The sequence below is a fragment of the Hypanus sabinus genome, chromosome 10 (assembly GCF_030144855.1).
Source record: "Hypanus sabinus isolate sHypSab1 chromosome 10, sHypSab1.hap1, whole genome shotgun sequence".
Classification (NCBI taxonomy): domain Eukaryota; kingdom Metazoa; phylum Chordata; class Chondrichthyes; order Myliobatiformes; family Dasyatidae; genus Hypanus; species Hypanus sabinus.
The window spans coordinates 130,987,575-131,007,847 of record NC_082715.1 but is presented as its reverse complement, the minus strand read 5'-3'; the positions used below and the strand labels follow the sequence as shown (position 1 = coordinate 131,007,847).

The 20,273-nt window shown below is 39.9% G+C and overlaps 1 protein-coding gene across 4 annotated transcripts in view; it reads left to right on the top strand.

The window, feature by feature from the left end:
* The window catches only part of foxo3b (forkhead box O3b), a 99,244-nt gene that overhangs the window by 48,917 nt on the left and 30,054 nt on the right, over nt 1-20,273 (top strand). For 2 of the 4 annotated variants that reach the window (XR_009514480.1, XM_059982988.1), the window contains exon 2: nt 2,202-3,618. Coding sequence is in view for 1 of the 4 variants with exons in the window: in XM_059982988.1 (XP_059838971.1) it covers nt 2,202-3,593 (1,392 nt within the window). In the remaining 3 variants the exon portion in view is untranslated. Of the gene's footprint in view, nt 1-2,201; nt 3,619-5,131; nt 7,595-20,273 lie in introns of all 4 variants that reach the window. The other 2 variants (XR_009514481.1, XR_009514479.1) reach the window with 2 other exon arrangements.

The following is a 20,273-nucleotide window of genomic DNA, read 5'->3' as shown; positions in this document are numbered from 1 at the left end:
TTTGTTTCAAAAAATATTGTACCACCTCAGGACTGTTATGGTTTTAGTCTCATAAGGAGAAATTTTGGGTACTTGTTATAGAATTGAGAGCCCTATCATTATCATTTGTTGTTTTTTGTGGTTGTCTCTCAGGATTGTGGATGGCTCAACTTCCGTTTCAATTTTATGGGTCTTTAAGTGGATAATGAGGCAAGTGTGGGAATCACAGACTGTTGACAAAATGGGACTGGTCATAGCTGATGTGGCAAGTGGTAGCTTTAAGGTAGTCTGCTCCTTATGCAAGGAAAGCACCACCATCCTACAGAGCAAGTTAATGTAATTGTTTGTTCTGCTGACTGGATGGCTATCTGGTGGTTTGCTTGTAATCCTACTTCCAGTGCCTGAAAGGGTGGTGGAGACACTCTCACAACTCTTAAGATGAGCACTTAAATTATCAAAGCAAGAAAGCTTACAGAGCCAAGTTCTAGTTAGTGGATTTACTATAGATGAATGCTTGTTGGTTAGGAATGGCTTGTGCTGAAGGTCTAAGTCAGGGATGGACAACTTTTTACATTCCATGCATCCATTTTTTCCACACGAGTTCGGATGTGCCATACAACTCTTGTACCCCCATTCAATTCTTGTAAAAATATGTTAATATAGACATATTTAGTATTTTACATGATGTACTGATATAAAAACAAGTAAACATACTTAATGAGACTTGTAACAAATATATTTTGTCTTTTGATTTCTTCCTTATTCTTAATCAGATTCTTGCTGTAACTCAAACCAAAACACTAGCTTCTGTTTTCCTTCTATTTCAGTCTGATGTTGTGTTTTATAGTGTCTGTCAAGATCATGTCTTCTATTATGTGAGAAAGTGTTTTCACAAACAATGCCCAACGGTTTTGCTGACGGACCCTCTATAAGTAAGAATTCATTTTCCCACTGTTCATTGAATTCACGCTTACTATCACTTTCTGCCTTTTTCTCATTTTCTTTTGCACTGTGATGGGTAACTGAATGTAAAAACAAGGGTTAATTTTCGAAAAAGTACAAAACTGCAAATGTTCACAAAGGATGAACAAAACACAACTCCGTAGCGCATGAATGTCAATTTTAAACTGACTGGCAAAAACCTTCAACACGCCGCTGGTGCAGACACCTGGCGCCTCAGGATCAAACATTAATTGAACAGTTATGGAATAACTGCAGAACAAAAGTCCTTTTTTCCTAGTTTGACTCATTGAACATTTTTTTAAATTTAAAACATTAATGTGAAAGAAGATAACATTTGCCAAAAGATGTGCAGGAAATAATAAAATTGCTAAAAATAATTGCTAAGTTGTAGACTTATTCTCAGTAAAACTGATTTCTAGCTCAAAGCTACTTGAATTCCTGTTACAGATTTTTTTCTACAGATCGGTTTTTGGTAATACTTTGCATGAGTAGGCTTACTTTTTTATTATCACGGGTGCAATGCACCACTTTCGGCGCATGTGCCATAGGTTGGCCACCCCTGGTCTAAGTGAATGGAGGGAAGAAACAGTAAAAGTGCAGGTATCACATATCCTGAGCTTGCAAAAACAAAGTGCCCTGAGAAGAGTTGGTTAACGGAAAGGGGAAAAAGTCATGAAGAGAACAGTTCCTATGGATTGTCAAAGAGAAGCAAAGAGAAAATGTTTTCGGAATTCTGAAAATTGCAATGGGTGACATTGAGTGCAGAGGCTGGTGGGGTAGAAAATGCTCTGTCTTGTGTTAGAGTGGGTGAGAGCAGAGGCGAGGAAGAAGTTGTTGAGGGCTTAGATGAATATGGTTTGGGGATGGGGGAGGAAGGCACCTGTATGGAAAGTTTCATTACAACAGATACAAAAGAACTTGGAGAATGCAATGGAGTCCTCGCAGGAGGCAGTGTGGGAGTAAATATAGTTCAGGTTAAACCATATCTGATCTATTGCATCAAACTCCAGTCAGTACTTCAGGAATGATAAGAAAGTACTAAAAAGGTTGCAGAAAATTATATTGTGGTTCTGAAGATGATATAAGAGTTTAGGATATCCAATACCTATTTTCTGCTATTTTTTTGTTTTATGAAATTGATAAATCACATTTGTTTCAATACTACACTGTCACAAATAAATGCTTTTAAGTTTTATTTGCCTTTATAATTTGCCTTGATGCTGTGCTGTTAACAACTTGCTTTTTATTTTCCTTTTCAGAATTCAATTCGCCATAACCTTTCACTACATAGTAGATTTGTCAGAGTACAGAATGAAGGTACAGGCAAAAGTTCTTGGTGGATGATCAATCCAGATGGTGGAAAAGGTGGGAAATCTCCACGAAGGCGTGCTGTTTCCATGGATAATAATAACAAATACGCAAAGAGCAGAGGTAGAGCAGCAAAGAAAAAGGCAGCCCTGCAAGCAGCACAAGAAAGTAATGCTGAAAGTCCATCGCCGCACACAAAATGGCCTGGAAGCCCAACATCTCGCAGCAGTGATGAATTTGATGTATGGACAGACTTCCGTTCTCGTACTAACTCAAATGCTAGTACCTTGAGTGGACGACTTTCTCCTATATTAGCCAATCCTGAACTTGACAATGTTCAAGACGATGATGCGGCTCCTTTGTCTCCCATGCTGTACACTAGTTCATCCAGTGTTTCCCCGACTACAAATAAACCATGCACCGTTGAGCTCCCTCGGTTAACTGACATGGCTGGAACCATGAATCTGAATGATGGATTGACAGAACATTTGATGGATGACTTACTGGACAATATTACTCTGACACCTACTCAACAATCATCACCTGGGAGTCTTGTGCAGAGGAGTTCAAGTTTTACTTATGGGTCAAAGAGTTCTGGTTTAGGTTCCCCGAACAGTTTCAGCAATTCCATATTTGGGCCACCTGCTTTGAATGCTTTGCGGCAAACTCCCATGCAAACTATTCAAGAAAATAAGCAAGCCACATTTTCTTCCATTTCTCATTTTAACAACCAAACTTTACAAGATCTACTTGCCTCTGATTCTCACAGTGACGTTATGATGACTCAGTCAGATCCTCTGATGTCTCAGGCAAGTTCGGCAGTGTCTTTACAAAATTCGCATAGAAATCTGATTATTCACAATGATCCAATGATGTCATCCTTCACTGCTCAGTCTAATCGGACAAACCATAATCCACTGCATAGCCAGTCTCCATCTCATACTTCTGCACTTATTGATGATAGTGCCTTGTCAAACTCCATGAATCATGCAGCTTTACCAACAGACTCTAATAATGTCTCCACAAAACACCAGCTTCACTCATCTGCCAATCGGTCTATGCAAATAGGATTGTCTGATGCACTTTCTGGCCCTTCCTGTCCTGGTAGCATGACTCTTCCAGCTATAGGACAAGACAAGTTTCCTAGTGACTTGGACTTAGATATTTTCAATGGGAGTTTAGACTGCGATGTGGAATCCATCATTCGTAATGAACTTATGGATGCAGATGGGTTAGATTTCAATTTTGATTCACTCATATCTGCTCAGAGTGTTGTGAATTTGAATGTGGGAACTTTCACTGGTCCTAAACAAACATCATCACAGAGCTGGGTTCCAGGCTGAAGTTGCCTTTTACTGGTGGAAGCAGGTGAGTGAACACCATTTACAGTTTTGGAAAATATGAACTCCGCAAATATAAAGAGCCCAACAGTTTAATATAAGGTAGCAGACAAATATATAGAACGTGTTTCTCTGTATAGTCAGAAAATATAAATAAAACAGCTTTTATTCATTTTACAATATAGTAGCTTTTATGTAGGTGACAGGGGTGGGCTTTCATGTTGATTGTCACATTCATTTTAAGGATAGTTTGCAATGTTGATCAGTCTGCAAGATTTAGACCCAGGGACCTTGAATAATTGGTGACTGGGATGCATATGTAATATGCCCAGCTGCCTTTCTAGTTGGTAAGAATCATGGGTTTGGAAGCTATGTTGGAACAGCCTTGACGAGGAACTGCATTGTAATTTATAGATGTTACACCCAATAGCCATGGTGTACTGGTGTTAGCAGCAGTGAATCTTAAGGATGTGGTTGGGCTGCCAATCGTGGGCTACTTTGTCAAAGATGATAAACTACTTGTGCCTTGATGGTGTCAGGAAGAGAATCACTGGCTGCAGGTTACCTATCCTTGTGATCGGCCTTTCTGACTGATCCAGCTACATTTCTGTTTAGTGGTGGTTCAAGAATATTGACACTAGACAAGGATGTCCTCTTAGTCCATTACTATTTAACATTGCCTTAGAACCTTTGGCAATTGCCATCAGACAATCACAGGATATTTTGGGTATTAATCGTGGGACAGATATAAGTTATCTTTGTATGCAGATGATTTATTACTATTCATTTCTAACCCGGAGAAATCCATCCCAGCAGTTTTATCATTATTGGCTCAATTTAGTGAGTTTTCTGGGTATAAGTTAAATCTTAATAAAAGTGAATTGTTTCCTTTGAATAAACGGGTCCCAATTTATGGAAATTTACCTTTTAAATTAGTTAATGATTCTTTTATTTATTTAGATTTAATTTTTTACCCTTAATTGATCAGATTAAAGGTTTGTTACTAAGTGGTCACCTTTATCTTTATCCCTAATAGGTAGGATTAATGCTATTAAGATGGTTATTTTACCTAAGTTTTTATATATTTTTCAAGCGATACCAATTTTTAACCCGAAATCTTTTTTTTACTAATGTTGACTCCAAAATTTCTTCATATATATGGCAGAATAAAAATCCCAGGTTAGGTAAAATATATTTACAGAAGACAAAAAAGGAAGGCGGGTTAGCATTACCTAATTTCAGATTTTACTATTGGGCAGTTAATATTAGATGTTTGTTATGTTGGTTGAAAGATGGGGGTGGATCTTTCGGCCCTTGTTGGGTGAGCTTAGAAACTAAATCTGTATCAGCTTATGCTCTGGGTTCTATTTTAGGGACTTCTCTCCCTTTTGCTCTTTCTAAATTGCCGAAACGAATTGACAACCCGATAGTTAAACCTACTTTGCGTATATGGTTTCAATTTCGGAGATTTTTTGGGTTGACTCAATTCGTTTTAAATAATCCTATTGTATCTAATTGTTTTTCCCATCCTTCCATTATAGATCAAGCTTGTTCGGCTTGGAAAACTAAGGGATTACTAAGATTTTCTGATTTATTTTTAGACAATTGTTTCATGTCTTTTGAGCAATTATCCAACGAATATAACTTGCCTAGATTTCATTTTTTTTTTAGATATTTACAGATTAGACATTTTTTAAGTTCTGTACTCCCTACATTTCCAAATTTTGTGCCTTCAGATATTTTGGAGAGTTTATTTGAATTAGACCCTTTTCAAAAAGGGCTTATTTCAAAACTTTATAATATAATTATGAAGATACGTTCAGAGCCTCTTTATAACACTAAAAAGGATTGGGAAAGAGAGCTTAGTCTTATTATTTCTAGTGAGAATTGGGATAGAATTCTTCAATTAGTTAATACATCATCGTTATGTGCCAAACATTCATTAATACAATTTAAGGTCGTACATAGGGCCCATATATCCAAGGATAAATTAGCTCATTTTTACTCTCATATTAGTCCTATTTGTGATAGATGTCAATCTGAAATTGCGTCTTTAACTCATGTTTTCATCTTGTTCATTTTTGGAGAAATATTGGAAAGATATTTTTGATATTATTTCTGCTGTTTTGAATATTGATTTACAACCTCATCCTATTACCGCAATTTTTGGTTTACCAATGTTAGACTCACTGCATTTATCTTCTTCTGCCCGTCAAATGATTGCATTTCTAACTCTGATGGCTAGAAGATCTATATTGTTGAATTGGAAGGAAATTAATCCTCTCACTGTATTTAATTGGTTCTCTCAAACTATCTTATGTTTAAATTTAGAAAAAATTAGAAGTGGTACTTTTGAGACTTCTATTAAATTTGAAAAGTTATGGAGACCATTTATTCAACATTTTCATATGATGTAATATGACCCTGTGCCAAGTTCATTTGATTTCCCAGCTTTTAGCTTATGTATGTTGAGAGGACCGGAAGTCAACGACATTGATGAATACTTATTTTTGAGAGATATTATAAACAGCCCCCTTTTTTTTCTCTCTTTTTTTTTGTTTCTTTTTTCTTCTATATTAGTTATTAGATTAGTAGATTAGCTAGTTTTGCATTATATATATATTTTTTCCTTTTTTCTGTTTTCTTTATATCATATATTATGAAATATTTAGATTTACCATGTTCATACATATATTTTATGGCTTATGTCTTGGTAAACTCATTTATATTGTAACTATTATGTATGTTTTTTTCATATGTAATGGAATTTGTATGTTGGTAATTTCTTTATCAATATATCATTTGTATTCTGTCCATATTACTAATAATAATAAAAAGATAAAGAATATTGATAGTGAGGAATTTAATGGTAACAGTCTCTTGTTGAAAATGGTCACTATCTGAAATTTGTATAATGTGAACATTATTTGATTATCAGTTGATGCTTGAATGTTGTCTGAATATTGCTGCATGCAGATATATACTGCATTATCTGAATAATTTGGATGGATTCTTGTATCGCGCAATCATTGGCAAATATCCCCACTCCTGACCTTATGGAAAAAGATAGACAGTTGAGGTGAAAGTAGTTGGCCCAAGGCACACCCGCAGTAACCATGGCCTCTTTTAACTTCCTTTTCATCATAGCCTATTGAAGCCAGGTTTGCTCTATACCAGTGGTTCCCAAAGTAAATAATACAGCCCCACCTCCCAGGAGCGGTGGGAGTTGTCAAGGGGGGCGATAAAGATAAGGGAGCAGTGGGATGGCTGCCTGCTAGCAAGGGGACAGCTGAGGGAATACAGGCTTAATTTAAGAAATGAATTACTAATTATAAGCATTTGATCAAAGTCAATCCAATAACTCTTTAATGTTAGGGTTTAAGATTTAGATTCAATGATGAAATGCCATTTGCTCGTCAGGATGGGAAGTAAAATCAGTTTTCACCATATTTCTGTACAAGTTAACCCTATCTAAGTGCAACATTGGCTGTTGTGACCTTTTCCAATTACTGAGCCTCTGAGTTGGAAGAGAAAGAAAGGATACCAGATAATCTTCAAGTATGCTGTGCCCACTCGACTGAGCTGCATAAAGATATGTCAGACAGGTTTCAGGATCTTCTCTCAGTCCATATTCCAGATTGGGTAATTAATCTATTCCTGAACACTTGTAATGAAGAATTAATGGGAAGGATGAGGGAAGAACTGATCTCACTACAAAATAACTTTGAGCTGAAGCAGAGGTTCAAAACATCTTAAGACAATTGGTTGCAGAAAGAAATCTCTGAATGCTTTGCTATTGTGTGGAAAAAGGTCGATGTTTTTAATTGCCTTTCAAATGTCATATTTAGTGAAGTTTGGTTTCAGTGCAGTCGCCCAACTTCTTTCAAAGCAACAAAACAGCTTGCAAATTACTGAACATGGGAAACTGGAAGACTCCTGAGTGACATTCACCTGATGTTGAGAGGCTGATATCACTGCGCCAAACCCATCCATCTCATTGAAAGGTGAAAAGGCAATGAAGTAGTGAATAGTTGGACTATAAATATATTGTCTAAAATTGTTGATGAAGATTATTTTTATTGCAGTTAAATAGCTATAAATTTGAATATGTTTTGCAATTATTTGTCATTGTTTTGAATTTGCAGTTCCCATTTTCTTTCACTGTGCATTGTAAATCAAAATCCTTTATAGTTATGTAATGGCAGAAAAGGAGGGGGGGTGCTGGGAATATGGTCTGGGAGCCAAGGGGGTGGTAACCCGAAAAAGTTCGGAAACTACTGCTCTATATCAAGACCAGTCACTCTTGACTACTTGGATTTTGCCAGGTTTCCTCTTGAAATGGGCCGAAGGGCCTGTATTGTTCTTTAGGTTTTCTATGTTTCTAAAATCCACAAACCTTAATTGAGCAGATTACTAGTGAATAAATACCTCAGTGATGGCAGTCTTAACACTGTAATCAGACAAGCTGACTGGATGAAAATTGTAGATAAACCAAATGAGTGGGCAAAGATTTGGCGAATAGAGTGCAATGCAGGAAAATATCTATTTTGATGGGGGAAGAAACAGATATAAACAGTAAGAGATTGGAGGGGTGCAAAGTGTTCTGGATGGACTAATTCACAAAAGATGTGGTGCCTATAAAAAGTATTCCCATCCCTCTCTCGGAAGTTTTCATGTTTTGTTATTTTACAACATTGAATCACAGTGGTTTTAATTTGGCTTTTTTGACACTGAGCAACAGAAAAAAAAACTTTTCACGTCAAAGTGAAAACAGATCTCTGATCTAAATTAATTAAAAATGTAAAACAATAATTCATTGCATAAGTATTCACCCTTTAAGTCGGTGTTTAATAGATGCACTTTAGGCAGCATTTGAGCCTGGATAGATCTCCATCTGCTTTGCACATCTGGACACTGCAATTTTTCCCCATTCTTTACAGAACTACTCGAGCTCTGTCAGATTGCGTGGAAATTGTCAATGAACAGCCCTTTTCAAGTCCAGCCACAAATTCTCAATTGGATTGAGGTCTGGATTCTGACTTGGCCACTCCTGGACATGAACTTTGTTTTTAAGCCATTATTGTGTAGCTTTGTCTTTATGCTTGGGGACATTGTCTTGCTGGAAAACAAATCATCTCAGAAATCACTGTTCTTGGGCAGACTAAATCAGGTTTTCTTCCAGAATTTCCCTTAATATTCCTGCATTGATTTTACCCTCTCCTTTCACAAGCCTTCCAGGGCTTGCTGCAGTGAAGCATCCCAATAGCACCATGCTTCATGGTAGGAATGATGTGTGGTGTTTAGCTTGTTCCAAACATAGCGTTTAGTCTGACAGCTTAAAAAGCTCAATTTTGGTTTCATCAGGCCGTCGAACCTTCCAACTGACTTCAGAGACTCCCACGTGCCTTCTGGCAAACTCTAGCCAACATTTCATGAGTTTTTTTTCCCAACAGTGGCTGTCTCTTTGCCACTCTCCCATAAAGCTGTGGCTGGTGAAGCACCCGGGTAGCAGTTTTCATATGTGCAGTCTCTCCCATCTCAGCCACTGAAGCTTGTAACTCATTCAGAGTTGTCATAGGTCTCTTGGTGGTCTCCCTCACTAGTCCTCTTCTTGCACGGTCACTCAGTTTTTGAGGACAGCCTGCTCTAGGCAGATTTACAGCTGTGCCATATTCTTTCCATTTCTTGATGATTGAATTAACTGTACTCCAAGGGATATTCAGTAATTTGGAAATTTTCTTATATCCATCTCCTGACTTGTGCTTTTCAATAACCTTTTTCTGGAGTTGCTTGGAGTGTTCTTTTGCCTTCATGGTGTAGTTTTTGCCAGGATACTGACTCACCAGCAGTTGGACCTTCCAGACACAGGTGTATTTTTACTCCAATCAACTGAAACACCGCGACTGCACACAGGTGATCTCCATTTAACTAATTATGTGACCTCTGAAACCAATTGGCCACACCAGTGATGATCTAGTGCGGGGGTCGGCAACCTGCGGCTCCCGAGCCATTTGTGGCTCTTTCACCTCTGTGCTGCGGCTCCCTGTGGCTTTGGGAAATAATTGGTCAGTATTTAATTAAAATGTATTTTATGTTAGTTTGTTAGCTTTTGAAATGTAATTCTAAATTTGAAGATTATGGTGATCTTGTACAATCTAAGTGTGGCGACACATTTCCTGGCACATCCGAAACGGCTCACAATTAGCCAGCATTCTGGCTAAGGGAGATAGCCTACGGGGGTTTGTGAGTACGCGTCTTTTGCAGCATCTGCGTCCATGGGGGCTGGGTTGAGGGAGGCTTAAAAGCAAGGCTGTTTAGTTCGAATAAAGCTATCTTTGCAGTTTACTGACACCGCTACAACGTGTTTTTATCGCTGGCTGTCCAGACGGAAGGTGCTGAAATGCTTTGTCGCGTGTCTGGAAGAAGTGAAAACTTTCCTGGGCAGCAAAGGGCTCACCTTTCCTGAGCTGGAACAGCCAGAGTGGCTGGAAAAGCTACACTTCATGGTAGACATGACAGCGCACCTGAACACGCTGAACACAGCTCTTCAGGGGTAAGGACGTACAGCCCTGCACATGTTGGAGGATGTTTTGGCATTCGAGCGCAAGTTGACGTTGCTTGCCAGAGATTTACAGAATGGCACTTTGTCTCTCTTCCCCAATTTGAGAGAGTTCAAACAAGGTCACGACATGATAATTTCGGAGTATTTACATTCTGCAATCATCGCAATGCAAACATCGTTTGGGAAACGCTTCTGTGAGTTCAGAGAGGAAAAAAACACATTATCCTTCCCGGTCACTCCCTTAAGCATCGATCCTTCCCTACTGAATACGACTGCATTGGCAGGTGTGAGTCAACCTGATCTTGAGATGGAACTGGCCGACATAGCCGACAAAGACATATGGGTGTCCAAGTTTAGACGCTTGACAGCAGACCTTGAAGATGTTGCCCGTCAGAAGGCCGTTCTTGCTCAGAAACACAAATGGAGTGATATTGAAAACCTTCCAAAACCGGACAAACTTGTGTTCGAAACATGGAATGCTATGCCCGACATTTATGTAAACATTAAAAAGTATGCGCTTGGAGTCCTGTCGATCTTTGGATCCACATATGTAAGTGAGCAGGTGTTCTCCAACATGAACTTTATTAAAAACAAACATTGCGCACGCCTCACAGATGACAGCTTGCGATCCTGTGTAAAGATGAAGGTGACGTCATACAGCCCTGATGTGCAGACGCTGTGCGCTGAGGTCCAGGAGCAGAAATCCCATTAACCAAGTATGATAAATATTTTAATTGCCTATTATTTTATGTATATTCATATTTTTTCATTGTTCAGTGAAATAGTCCTTTTATTTTTCAGGCTGACAGCTGGCTGATGTTATTTTTGGTTTGCTGCTGGCGGAAAATTTAAGTTCGGCGTTTTTCATAAATACAAGAAGGACTCAAATAGACATTGAGTATTTTACTTAAAAGTAACTTTCAACCCAACGTCTTTTTTTCGGAGTTCAAAATGTTTTTGTTGCATGCAGAAATGTAATTTCGTTTTCTCTGCAGGAGTTCATCAATTTCATAAATGCAACACATTATAGTTTGTTTATACATAGCATAAAGGCAAAAAAAACGTTGTATGCAGTGTTATTTCATTTTAAATGTCAAACGGGTTTTGCGGCTCCCAGTGTTTTCTGTGGGAAACGGGTCCAAGTGGCTCTTTCAGTGGTAAAGGTTGCTGACCCCTGATCTAGTGTCATATTAAAGGGTGGTGGGGGGTGAATACTTATGCCATCAATTATTTTGTATTTGTATTTACTTTAGATCACTTTATAGAGATCTGTGTTTACTTTGACACAACATAGTCTTTTCTGTTGATCAGTGTCATACAAGCCAGATTAAATCCATTGTTGATTCAATGTTGTAAAACAATAAAACATGAACATTTCCAAGGGAGGATGAATACTTTTTATAGGCACTGTAGATACAACAAATAGTTTGAAACAACCAGCATGTTATTTATCATAAATAGAATTAATTAAGGAAGTACTTGTGCTTCAGTTATATACAGCACTTTTAAATGTGAGTTCTATGCACATACTGAACTTCAAGGAAGAATGTTAATGCAATGGAGGCAGTTCAGAAAAGGTTTTCTGGACTAATTCCTGGAATGGATAGGGTGTTTATTGGGGTGGGGGGGGGGTAAAACAATAATAAATAGGGCAGGTCAGATAGGTTTTCACTGCATTTAAAAGGCAGGAGTTTGGTTGAGGAGAAAATTTGTCTGCAACTTGGAGATCTACAATGGATTTGGAAAAGTTCATTCTTGTGGAAGGATGAAGAACAAACTGTTGCCTATTTAGGACAGATGAAGCAAAACTATTTCTCGAAGGATTAAGTCTTTGGAGTGTTCAAAGAGATTTGGAAGCAGGTTGTTTGAATACTTCGCAAAATTCAGAAAGATTCAGAATAAACAAGGACTTGACACTACTGGGTGAGCTGAATTGAAGATATGTTCAGATTTGGTATGGTCTTACTGAATGGAAAACTAGTTTGAGAGTGTATTTCGGCTAATTTATTGATATTTGATTTGACTGCTTCCGGTGCACAAACCTACCTAGGTACTCTTCACATTGAAGAATAAAATCTTGTTACTAGTGTGACAAGCTTTGATTGTGTCTTTACATTACAGCCAGGACATTTTCTGGTCCTATAACCTATGCGGCGTCCAATTCTGCCTGATAGCAAATCCAAATTGGCTGAAGCTCACCTTCTGTGTTGCTGGGGGATCTCTTGCGTGGAAACTGAGATTAATTATCCATTTGACACTTCAGCTGAATGTGGTGCAAATGCTTCATAAACACGAGATACTGCAAATGCTGAAAATTCAGAATAACACAAAATGCTAGAGGAGTTCAGATCCAGACGAAGCTTGAAACATCAACTGTTTATTCCTTTTCACAGATGCTGCCTGACTTTGAGTTCCTCCTGTGTTTTGTGTGTGATTGTAAATGCTTCAGCTTTATATTTGCCACATTTTGGTTTCAGCAGCTTTTGATTTTGTAATTGCTTAGTTATGACATTTTTTTTATGTTCAGTGAGACGAAATATGGGGTGTTACTTCTCCAACCTCAGTTGGCCTCATCATGACAGACATGTCAGAATGGAAATTGTATTGAAATAATTAGCCAATATGAGACCTTGCCTTTTGTGTTCAACAAAGTGGTTAGTCACCCAGTCTATTTTGGGTCACACTGATGTAGAAGATGCCATGCCGGAAACACTTGATACAATAGATGATGCCAACAGACTCCCAAGTAAAGTGTCGCTTCACCTGGAAGGACTTTGAGGCCCTGAATGGTTGTGAGGGAGGAGATATAGGGGCAAATGTATCACTTGGGATATGTGACAGACAATGTGTTGGGGGCAGGGGAGACCTGTGGGGAGGGATGAGTGGGCATTGGATCACACTTGAAGTTTCATGGTTCTGCACATTCTGCAGAGTCAATTACAGATCGTAGTGTTTCACAATGGAGAAAATTAACAACATCCCCACTTTCTGCCATGGATGCCTTGATATCTTGTCTATTTTTTTGAAGGAATCAGGTAGTAAATAGACAAACAGCTTTAAGATAAATCGGTGTTTTAAATGATTCTGCCATGAAAGCTGATCATAATTTTCTCATGAGCTACTGTGAACAGCAATTTGAGTTACTGCTTCACACCTCCAGTGACCCAAGTTCACTACTGATTCCTTCTGGATGCAAGTTCACTCCTGGTCTGTGTGGAGCTTGTACATTGGACTATGTGGGTTTCTTCTGGGTGTTGTGATTTATTTTGCCATTACAAATGTGTGGTCTCGTAGATTAATTGGCTGCTGTAAATTGCCATGTATGTATAAGATGAGTACATTGTGGAAGTTGATGTGAATGTGGATAGAATGCACTGGAATTGATATAAATTGATGCTTTATGATAGCAGGCATTCAGTGGTCTTTTGGACCTGTTTCCATGCTTGTATACCTCTAAAATAGTGAATAGGCAATTTGCATAGAATTGAGATAGCAGTCATAATGTTAAACTCTAATCCTGGGCCATAATAATCGCCTGTTGAAATTGAGCTTGCCTGCTTTGTTATTTGATGTACTTTCTGTTTGCAAATGATTATCGGAAGTAGCCATTGGAATTTATTCTAATTTGTATAACAGTCATGCTATGTCTGATGATTGGTTGGTTCAGAGAAAACATGAAACAAAGAAAACCTGCAGCACAATACAGGCCCTTCAGCCCACAATGCTGTGCCGAACATGTACTTAGTTTAGAAATTACCTAGGATTACCCATAGCCCTCCAATTCTCTAAACTACATGTACCTATCCAGGAGTTATTTAAAAGACCCTATTGTATCTGCCTCCATTTCCATCGCCAGCAGCCCATTCCACACACTTACTGCTCTCTGTATCAAAAAAAAACCACACACAGAAAAACAACAACTTACCCCTGACATCTCCTCTGTACCTACTTCCAACCATCTTAAAACTGTGCCCTCTCAAGATGCTCAGTTCAGCCCTGGAAAAAGCCCCTGACTATCTGCGTGATCAATGCTTCCCATCATCTTTTACATCTCTTATCAGATTATCTCTCATCCTTCATCACTGCAATGAGAAAAGGCCAAGTTCCCTCAACCTATTCTTGTAAGGCATGCTCCCTAATCCAAGCAACATCCTTATAAATCTCCTCTATGCCCTTCCTATAGTTTCCACATTCTTCCTGCAGTGAGGTGATCAGAACTGATCACAGTACTCCAAGTGAGATATGACCAGGGTCCTATATAGCTGCAACATTACCTCTTGGCTCTTAAACTCACTCCCATCATTGATGAAGGCCAAAGATGATGTAGGCCTTCTTAACCACAGTCAACCTGCACAGCAGCTTTGAGTGTCCTATGGACATGGATCTCAAGATCCTGCTGATCCTCCACACTGCCAAGAGTCTTACCATTAATACTATATCCTGCCATCATATTTGACCTACCAAAATGAACCACCTCACATTTTACTGGGTTGAACTCCATCTGCCACTTGTCAGCCCAGTTTTGCATCCTATCAGTGTCCCACTGTAGCCTCTGACAGCCTTCCACAGTATCCACAACACCTCCAGTCTTTGTGTCATCAGCAAATTTACTAACCCATCCCTCCACTTCCTCATCCAGGTCATTTATAAAAATCACAGAGTAAGAATAGATCCCTAAGGCACATCACTGGTCACTGACCTCCATGCAAAATATAACCCATCTACAACCACTCTTTGCTTTCTGTGGGCAAGCCAGTTCTGGATTCACAAAGAAAGGTCCCCTTTGATCCCATGCCTCCTTACTTTCTCAATAAGCCTTGCATATGGGGTACCTTATCAAATGCTTTGCCAGGATCCATATATACTACAGCTACCTCACAATCAGATCCGTAAGGCACGACCTGCCTTTGACGAAGCCATACTGACTGTTCCTAATGTTCATAAATCCTGCCTGTCAGGATCTTCTCCATCATCTTACCAAACACTGAAGTAAGACCCACTTGTCTATAATTTCCTGGGCTATCTCTACTCCCTTTCTTGAATAAGGGAACAACATCTGCAACTCTCCAATCCTCTGGAACCTCTCCCATCCCAGTTGATAATGCAAAGATCATTGCCAGGGTCTCAGCAATCTCCTCCCTCGCCTCCCACATATCATCCGGGTATGATCTGGGGTACATATCATCCATTCCCAGAGGCTTATCCAACTTGACGCTTTCCAAAAGTTCCAGCACGTTCCTCTTAATGTTTATATTGTTACGAAATCCCGTAACTGGATCACTTACCAGCAAAGATACAGAGGTCCGTTGAAGTCTGATGGTACTATTTTTAAAAGTCTTTATTTATGAAAGGGACACGAAAATAAAATTAATACAAACATTCAGATAATATATGTCGTCACTACTCAATCTAAAAGCGCAGGTCTAATAATAACCATCAATAAGAAACAGCTCAATCGTTTGTCTAGGGCAGGGTCGGCAACCCGCAGCTCCGGAGCCGCATGCGACTCTTTCATCTCTGTGCTGCGGCTCCCTGTGGCTTTGGAAAATAAATGATGAGTATTTAATTAAAATGTATTTTATGTTAGTTTGTTTTTGAAATGTAATTCTAATTTTGAAAATTATGGTGATCTTGTACAATTTAAATAAAACGTGTTTTTTGTCGCTATTAATATACGTCACCACTGCCAATGCCTCACACCCGCCAGTGCGCGATTTCTTTTATTTTTCGATCCAAGGTAGGCTAACTATGGAGAATTCTTAAAAAAAAAGTGACTGAGGAAAACAGAAAGTTTAATGATATGTCGGCAGATTCATTTGCTTTCACTGCTGACGAGACTGGTTTACCAGTATGCTTAATATGCAAAGAGAAACTAGCAAACAACAAAAAGTCAAATGTCACAAGACGTTTCCAGAATAAACACGCAGCCTTTGCTCAAAAATATCCGGATGGAGTTGAGAGAAAAAAATCGGGTTCGGAACTGATGCGGAAGGTTGATCTGAGTAAAAATCATTTCAAGAAGAGAATGAAGTCTGGAAAATCAACTACATATGCTAGTTTTGTTGCTGCTCAGGAAATAGTCAGGCACGGGAAGCAGTTTACAGATGGTGAATATATAAAAAAATCTTTCATTAAGATTTCAGAACACCTATTCACGGACTTTAAAAACAAGAGTGAAATTGTGCAGAAAATCAGGGATATGCCCCTCTCTGCAAAGACTGTCAAAGACAGAACCATAAAAATGGCAGAAGACATCTCATGACAGCAAATTAAAGACATCAATTCAGCTGTGGCTACTCGATTGCCTGTGACGAGTCTAAAGACAAAGGTGATATTGAACAAATAGCGCTGTTCTGCCGGTATGTAAACTCTGCCAGGCCACAGGAAGAAATGTGAGTTGATACACCTAAAAGGCCAAACACGGGGGGAGGACAACTGTGAGGCTGTCTTGAATTATATAAGAGCCAGAGGAATAAAGACCACCCACCTGGTGTCAGTAGCTACTGATGGGGCACCAAGTATGATAGGAGCGCACAAGGGATTTGTGGCTTTACTGCAGAAGTCGCTGGACAGAAAGCTGCTGACTTTTCATTGCATCTTGCACCAAGAGGCACTGTGTGCTCAAACATTTCCTCCGGAATGCACAGAAGTAATGGATGTTGTCATTCAGATTGTCAATAAAATAATAGCAAAAAGTTTAAATCACTGTCAATTCTGTTTGTTACTGGACGAGCTGGAAAGCGCATATTCTGATCTCCTGCTGCACAACAAAGTCCGGTGGCTGTCCAGAGGGGAGGTGCTGAAACGCTTTGTTGTGTGTCTGGAAGAAGTGAAAACTTTCCTGGGCAGCAAAGGGCTCACCTTTCCTGAGCTGGAACAGCCAGAGTGGCTGGAAAAGCTACACTTCATGGTAGACATGACAGCGCACCTGAACACGCTGAACACAGCTCTTCAGGGGAAAGGACGCACAGCCTTGCACATGTTGGAGGATGTTTTGGCATTCGAGTGCAAGTTGATGGTGCTTGCCAGAGATTTACAGAAAGGCACATTGTCTCACTTCCCTAATTTGAGAGAGTTCAAACAAGCTCATGACATGATTATTATTATTACATTTGGAATATTTACATTCTGCAATCATTGCAATGCAAACATCGTTTGGGAAACACTTCTGTGAGTTCAGAGAGGAAAAAAAACACTTTATCCTTCCCGGTCACTCCCCTAAGCATCGATCCATCCCTACTGAATACAACTGCATTGGCAGGTGTGAGTCAATCTGATCTTGAGATGGAACTGGCCGACATAGCAGACAAAGACATATGGGTGTCCAAGTTTAGACGCTTGACAGCAGACCTTGAAGATGTTGCCCATCAGAAGGCCGTTCTTGCTCAGAATCACAAATGGAGTGATATTGAAAACCTCCCCTAACCGGACAAACTTGTGTTCGAAACATGGAATGCTATCCCCGACGTTTATGTAGACATTAAAAAGTATGCGCTAGGAGTCCTGTCGATCTTTGGATCCACATATGTATGTGAGCAGGTGTTCTCCAACATGAACTTTATTAAAAACAAACATCGCGCACGCCTCACAGTAGACAGCTTGCGATCCTGTGTAAAGGTGAAGGTGACGTCATTCAGCCCTGATGTGCAGACGCTGTGCACTGAGGTCCAGGAGCAGAAATCCCATTAACCAATTATGATAAATATTTTAATTGCCTATTATTTTACGTATATTCATATTTTTTCATTGTTCAGTGAAATAGGCCTTTTATTTTTCAGGTTGACAGCTGGCTGACAATTTAAGTTCGGCGTTTTTCATAAATACAAGGAGGACTAATAGACATTGAGTATTTTACTTAAAAGTAACCTTCAACCCAACGTCTTTTTTTCGGACTTCAAAATGTTTTTATTTCATGCAGAAATGTAATTTCGTTTTCTCTGCAGGAGTTCATCAATTTCATAAATGCAACACATTATAGTTTGTTTATACATTGCATAAAGGCAACAAAAAACATTGTTTGCTGTGTTATTTCATTTTAAATGTCAAACGGGTTTTGTGGCTCCCAGTGTTTTCTTTTCTGTGGGAAACGGGTCCAAATGGCTCTTTCAGTGATAAAGGTTGCTGACCCCTGGTCTAGGGGATAATATATTGTCTGATGGAAATACAAAAGTCACTCAAATTCCTGCAGGCTTCTGGCTTTCTGGGGGTGGGGGGTGGGGGGCGCTGGGTTTTCAGTTGTTGGAGAGAGAGAGAGAGATTGGTGAGAAAAGAAACTTGCCCGGGTCCTTATGAAGTGAATCCATTGAGTCAGGGGAGCGGGCTTCCCTGTTAGCTAAACACTGGTTTCCATGGTTCCAGTCACCGATTCCAGCCACTGAATCGAACGCACGTGACTTCCTTCAAATGGCTTCCCGCTACTACGGGATCGTTAGCGTGTCTTCTGGTGCGTCTGAAGGGGGTGTTCCCCCAGACCCTCCTTTATACTTCCTCACGGGGTCTCAGATGTCAATCAGGTTGGGATGATGCAATCTCTCTCTCAACCAGCCCACTTTGCCCGAGGGCTTTACACGTGGTCTCCATGAGACAATGGTCAGTGTCGCATTATTTTGCATCGCGGTGGAACGAGGTATTTGGCATGTCTCTCTCTCTCTCTCCCATTTCCTGGGTCTACTGACCCCCCCCCCCTCAACTAGTGCTCTTGCGATTCTCGCAAAGGAGGGGGCTCCCCCGCCCCTTTGGCCCCTCAGAGCTCTGGTGCATTCATAACACCCCCTTTCTTCAAAGCGTTTCACCAGCGGTGAAACAAAGTAGTACAGAGTCCTACGGGATTTTAGAATCTAATATAGTACAAAAGTTTTTTTTGTTTTTTTTAAGAGTAATACAGTTATACATTCAAGTCAGTATCTAAACAGTTAACAATTACAGTGTCACTTTAATATCTTAACATCGCGTACCGTACTAAAGTCGTGTAGCATCAGTTTAATTCAATTTAATAACCACCTTTTTTTTACTACTTTTCCTTCAGCAACAAAACTAAGGAGATGTGATCTTAGCTTATGTGCATCTACAAAAGTTTATGCAAATACTAATCTTTTCTTTTCGGTCATTTTACTTAACTAGCAGGTCTCCAAGGGGCTGTCTTTATTATTCACAGGCTTTGGCACAATCTCATACAACCTGCTTTGCTGTTTAAAATGGCATCCCCATTAACCGTCGCCTCTTTTCCGGTGAGTCTTCCCCCCCCGTGGGGAACTTGAGTAAGTTGGCGTGGTAAACTCCCGCCCGCCTCGTTCATAGGGGTTATTTTATCAACACCCTGTCCCAAACTTAGACCATTTCCACCCAATTCTTTAATTTTACCCAGGTGGCTAGCCCTTTTGTCAGGACAAAAGGTTTTTACTTCGAACTCTTTGTTCAAGTAGCATTTCGAATTCGGCCTCTTCACACCCCTTCCTGGCATAACAATAGAGTGCCCCCCCCCCCCCCCCCTGCTATCTCCCAGCTCACTCTGTAAGCGATCTGCCAGGTTTAAAATTTCTTCATTCGATTCGATTTGGGAGCTACAAACTTTCCGTTTCCTTCAATAATCTCCCCATTCTTAAATTCTGCATTAACTTTGAACCCACCTTCGAGTACAAACACCTGGGAACTCGCACTTCCCACGGTTACCAAGGCTAACCCTTTTCCCACTGAACCAAGTCTATCTGACCCACAAGGACAGCCGCCCCGTTCCACTGAATCAAATACCTCAGACTTCTTCTGAGCTCCGTTACTAGGTTCAGTACCACGTGCATCCCCATCTGGGACACACTCAAACGGGACATTGGCCTCTTCCAGGCTTTCGATACCCTCCCCATCTGGGACACACTCAAACGGGACATTGGCCTCTTCCAGGCTTTCAATACCCGTACCCTTTTTAAATTCTAAGTTCCCCCGTTTCTCCCAGGTACTCTCTGGGCAACTCCCTTCTGGAGTAACCTCAACCCCGCGGGCTGAAACAACCTCATCTGCCAACCCAGCAGACTTCTTCGAGGTAAGGGCACCCTTTTCATCTAGAGCTGCCCTCATTTCATTATCGGGAACACCTTTAGAAGTTTCAACTTCCTCAAACAGTTCTGCCA